The 5,985-nt window shown below is 36.1% G+C and overlaps 1 protein-coding gene across 1 annotated transcript; it reads left to right on the plus strand.

Moving 5' to 3' along the window:
* The first annotated feature begins 1,070 nt into the window (after positions 1-1,070).
* nkx2.3 (NK2 homeobox 3) lies at positions 1,071-4,321 on the plus strand. Its single transcript, XM_077236402.1, has 3 exons — positions 1,071-1,214; positions 1,323-1,641; positions 2,898-4,321. The coding sequence occupies exons 2-3, from the start codon at positions 1,329-1,331 to the stop codon at positions 3,521-3,523; spliced, it is 939 nt and encodes a 312-aa protein (XP_077092517.1). The 5' UTR covers positions 1,071-1,214; positions 1,323-1,328; the 3' UTR covers positions 3,524-4,321.
* The last annotated feature ends 1,664 nt before the right edge of the window (positions 4,322-5,985 follow it).

Consider the following 5,985-nt stretch of genomic DNA (forward strand, 5'->3'; position numbering starts at 1 on the left):
ACACACACACTCACACACACACACACACACACACACACACACACCATTTGTCTCTCACAGCCAAACAAAGTTATGTTTAAATCCGCTTGCTTCTTAATTGTCAAAGGTCTGCAGCTGTTTTTGCTCCAGCTTGACTGTCTAATGGCACACAAGTGTGGTGCAGGTCAGATTTGAATGGGATAATAGCAGCAGAGGGATAAGCCTCCACTCCAGAGAAAACTCACAGAATATGCGTTAATAAAAAATAAGTAGCCTAATACAAATAAGTTAATAGTTATTTAATTATCATCAGCAACTTGGCTTAAGTCTCTTCTCACTATAAGAACCTTTTTGGTGGTTATGTATTGAGGTAGGCTATGCTTCACTGGAAATTATAACATAAAACTCTTGATGTCATGACAATATAGGTTATTAGGATGAGTTTTATGGGTCATTTAAAGCCCCTACTGTATCCTACATCAAGCTATAAAACTATTTGTGGTGCACATGTAAATCTTTAATATTAAGAGTGTATGGTAAAGAAAACATCTTCATTCTAAACAAACAGGGTTAAAGTTTTTTTTTTTTTTTATTGTGCAGGACAGATGAATTTGCATTGAGCATAAAAGCATGACTAAATCACTTAACATGATTTACATTTTCACAAGGACCTTGCATGTGGGGAGATTTATTCTTGAGCTGTTTTCTATAAAGTCTGCATTCGGAATTATCCAGACACACTCTTATGAAAGGGTTCTGATTATAAGATGAATAACCAATACTGATCTTAGAGGGGGAAAAAACTATGATGTGATACAAAGACTTAAGAATCGGATAACAAACTCAAAATTGTGTAGGCTAAAAAATAATAATAAAAAGTGTATGATTGTTTTGTTTTTTCTTCAGAATTTAAGAACCGTTGAAGAGCCGTTCTTTTCTTTTTTTTTTAAATGATGCATAAATAATTACGCTGTATCTATATCGAAAAACTATAGTGTGACATTAGGGACTGTTTTTCTGCTGGTATGAAACTGCATAGGCTTTCCTCTGTGGATTGTAGGAAGGATCATTACATCCCGCCCCGGTAACGTGACATCACCGGGGAGAAGAACTGCCTTGGACTCGTAGAAAAACACACACAACAGTTTCACATCGACGAGTGGCGGTCCTCACCTCTCTTCATGTAGCTAAATCAAGCAGCCATGACACAATGGGAGATTAATCGACACATTTAGGTATGTTTACTTGAAATTGTTGCTTATCTAAACAATTGTTCAACAGGGGCTTTGCTTCTCGAAGCTGCCGGTTGAATCAGGAATAACATTGTAGATGTAATCCAACAGCGCCTGATGATGCTTCCGAGCCCGGCTACATCAACGCCGTTTTCAGTGAAGGATATACTGAAACTGGAGCAACAGTCTCGACACCTTCAATCTCTGCATCCGGAACTGCAGGACAGATTTCAGGCACCATCATCCTGTTTTCTCGGAGGTGGAGACAGCCCCGGCTTCTCTGAGAACGAGGAGAAGATGTCTTTTCTGAACTCTCTCTCAATGCAGGATAGTTTAGTGGAGAGCAGCCTTTCCCCTCCGATGTTCGTCCATCCGGGCCTGGGACACGTCGATACTAAACTTGAAGATGAACTTGAGGACCACGAAACGAGTGGGTGATTTTGTGTTTTACAACTGACGAGAATTCATTTGAATTTCGAAACTGCACGAGAAGTTCGAATTGCTCGTGTCTCTGAATATTATAGAAAGAAATTCAGAATAATTCAAAGCGTGAATTTAGCACGTTTGTTATAGCCTACTATGATGTTATTATTATTTTTTGACAAATATATAAAAATGGCATGAATCATGCAGCTTTATCATTAGTGATTACTTGTTGTATTGACTAGCATTAAAATGCATAAAACAGGCCTATCAACCTTTCTCAAAAATTGGACAAATAAGTTCAATTGTAGTTTTGAAAAGAAACAAAAATCAAAGAATTTTTGTTTTGTTTTGTGATTGTTTACAAAGCAACTTTGAAACGTTGGCCTATTTTAATGCGTCTTCAATGGAAGTCAAAACAAATAACCGCGTTAAAGTGTCATTATATTCAAGTTAAACGATTATTATGAAGCTGTATTATTTATATAGCCTAATATTTAATGTGAATATTGCATGTTGTGAAAATTAGAATGATCGTATTATATATATTTTTTTGTTTGTCTTTTTGTTTACCCTGTTAAAGACATTGTATGCATAAATATAGGCCTATATATATATATATATATATATATATATATATATATATATATGTATATATATATATACATATATATATATATAGGCTAAATGACATTGACTGACCACTTATTTATTGCACTATGACTAATCTATTGACCAATTTGCACTAACTCACGCACTCTCTCTTGATTTAATGTAGTGATAAGTTTTACTACGCTGTAAAAAAAATTGTCGGTTTAACTTAAAAAAGTAACTTTGCTACCTTAAAATGTTAAGTTCATTGCAAAAAAAAAAAGTATTACAATGGAGACTGGTCTAACGGAAACTCAACATATTATGTTATCTCAACCACATACAGTATCTGAGTTGATTTGACAAAAGAAAAAATGTTGTGATAACAAATCATGATTTTTTTATTATTATTCTTTTTTACAGTGTATAGCTATGGGCTGTATTTTTACATATATTGATAACATAATTTAATATTAATTTAATTGTACATTATTTCATTATTAGGGTGATTTTGTCTGTGAGTGACAGAGACTTTGTATAAAGGCAGGCTCTGATCGGTAATGCGCAAAACAATAGGCCTATATTTTCATGCAAGGAATTGCTTGTATGAATCAAGTTAAGTGAGAGTTAACCAGATTCGCGTTGGATCTTTGTTGTCTCCTGTTTTTCTAGAAAGCTGCGGTGCCATCCTCAGATCCCCTGAGTGTGAGGGCGAGGCGCACTCGGACACGGAGCGCGCTCAGCGGCAGAGGACGCGCCGGAAGCCGCGGGTGCTCTTCAGTCAGGCGCAGGTCTTTGAGCTCGAGCGGCGCTTCAAACAACAGCGCTATTTATCGGCTCCTGAGAGAGAACATTTGGCGAGTACCCTGAAACTGACATCGACGCAGGTCAAAATTTGGTTCCAGAACCGCAGATACAAATGCAAGCGACAGCGTCAAGACAAAACACTGGAAATGGCAGGACACCATCACCCACCGCCGCCCAGGAGAGTGGCGGTGCCTGTCCTGGTCCGCGATGGCAAACCGTGTTTAACGGGATCGCAGAATTACAACGCCACGTACGCGGTGAACCCAGGCCCGTACACATATAACGGCTATTCGTCTTATAATAATACCACTTACACAAACCCTTACAGCTGTACATACACAAGCCTTCCACCTCTCCCGGCTAACACATCCACTAACGCGCTGATGAGCATGAGTCTGAACAACCTCGGAACATATTCTCAACCTCAAACATCACAAGGGACCCCCGTGTCCGCGTGCCAAGGGACTCTGCAGGGGATTCGGGCATGGTAGTGACACTGCAAACCAGCCGTCTGTAAATAATCGACAACTTCACAATATACACAAGTTAGCCATGTTTTATAGGCCTATGGTCGTGTGTATAGTCTACCTTTTCAGTATAAACATGAGTGAATTTCTTTCCATGATGGCTGAACGAATGCACATGAATATAGCAATTTAGACCACCTATTTGGACAATATAGCCTACTCCCTGAACATTTGCGGGTCTAACTTTTAGACTGGCTCCATTGTATCCATACTCAGAGACATTTGTTTTTTCATTCATTGCACTTATAGATGAAAAGTTATTACCTAAGAAATGTTACGAATATGGACAATCCGGTGTTTGTGATGATTTTGTGCAAACGTACATTGAAAGAATAAAAACAGTAAACTTTATTTTTAAAAAGTCCTGCTAAAATATTTACTATTTGAAACACCAACCCATTCACACTAAATGCGTCTCTATAGCACGCATTGTGTTTATCGTGCAATGTATACGACGAAATCAGTTTTTACGTGCATATGATACGCATGGGTAGGTTTAGTGTGTGGGGTGCGTGTGTATTACACGCAATAAATGGCGTATCAAATGCACGCAAAAACTGCGTACCATATGCACGAAAAAACTGATTTTCGTGTATAAATTACACAATAATACACAATGCGTGCTATAGAGACGCAGGCTGCAAACACTGGTAGGCTATACGAGTTTAGTTTTAAAGAACATTTAAGTTAGCCCTCAACATTTAATTTTAAAGAAGAGAGTGAGTGAAATCAAAGATTAAAATCAAGACGCAATTTAAAAAATATATATATATAGTTTCAATAAGAGATGCAGACAAAATTCTAAATACTGATATTTCCCCCAACATTATCCGAATATTGCTATAGCTAATATTAGCAATAACCTAATAACCAGTCAAAATGTTCTTGCAATATTAAATATTAATTTAAAGTGTTTCGTTCATGGTAAAATGTATTTTAAACAAAACGACGTGTATGAAATACGTTTTATTTGATTATAAATTAAAATATTAATGCGCATTTCAAAAGTCTCCAAAACACAAAACAACTCCAAATAGCAATGTGTATGAATTTATAGCAGACTCGGACGTCTCATAAATTAATACACAATTAAACCGATCATTCACTTTTGTTCCTCAGTTTTTCAAAGACAAAGGGTTCACAAATAAACGACAATAACTTGATTTTTAGAGAGCCAATGTACTATAGCAGAAAAGAAATTGTGCTGGTATAAAACTGCGATATTTCAATAACCTGACTTCATGTCAGACAAGAAGATACAAGTTTATGTAGGCCTATTTTGATAAGCATGACTAACTGCATTTGAGGTATGACATATTTTGAATACTAACAATTTCACAATAAATACGTGATCTGCAATTGGTTTGAAATAAACAATCAAACAAACAGTGCTGACCAGGGAGATTGGAATAAATAATTTCCCACTTTCCCCGTCCTCCTCTTTCTTTCTTCTTCCTCCAATGGCGGGTCCCAATCTTCTCAAGCAAAGCCTGTTTGCAAAAGGCATTGCATGTTGTAATATGATGTATAGCTGTAGAGTCTATAATGACACACATCGTGTTTTATCACATTACAAGCGTTTATCTCGATAGATTTTAATCACTGCAACATTTTTACCTTAATGATTTTTTTACTGTATCCTGACTCTTAAAAAATATTTTCAAATGTGCAATCTTAATGAAATCAATCCGAGTTATTAAAGTTAATTATACTTTTTTGCTGCCTTAAATTTTTAAGTACAATCTTAAAATACATTAAACTGACTTTAAAAAAAGATTTTGAATCTTGTATGACTAATAAAAAAAGTTAAAAATTGCTTAACTTTTATTGACGAGTTAAAGCAATGTAAAACCATATTTGTCATAATTTATTGATCATATCATTTTTTGTAAAAATGGTTAATTTGGATGTTACTACGCGGATCGATTTATAACCTGACAAAACATTAGTGCACTTTGCAATTTTAGCGTTTAAAGTTTTGGACTAAATTCGGCATCGATGCACACTACTAAAGTAACAATATCAATACAAATCAATAAGATCATACGAAATTATATATATATATATATATATACATTATTAAAGGAAACTATTTAAACAAATGTAATGGCGTTCCTAATGCATCATTTTGATTTCGTATAAACACTAAAGCTTTGATGGAAACAAGTAGGCCTATATGTTCGGCCATTACGCATGGCGTAACTCGTTTACCCTTAAGTCCATTCACGGGTTCACCAGAGCTTCCACTCTAATAATGAAGATTAATAGAAAAGTAAACAGAGTCACCGGGGTTTGTCTCTACTAATAGCAAGGATGAACAGCTCCCATTGGACATACCTGCTGTCAGGGTAAGTGGCCAGACAATTCAGTGTAAATACTCATGGCGACACAGCGGCGATGCCTCAGGATGAGCCGCTATACAGAGT

The sequence above is a fragment of the Siphateles boraxobius genome, unplaced genomic scaffold (assembly GCF_051911475.1).
Source record: "Siphateles boraxobius isolate OS27281-9 unplaced genomic scaffold, OSU_SipBor_1 20, whole genome shotgun sequence".
NCBI classification, from domain to species: domain Eukaryota; kingdom Metazoa; phylum Chordata; class Actinopteri; order Cypriniformes; family Leuciscidae; genus Siphateles; species Siphateles boraxobius.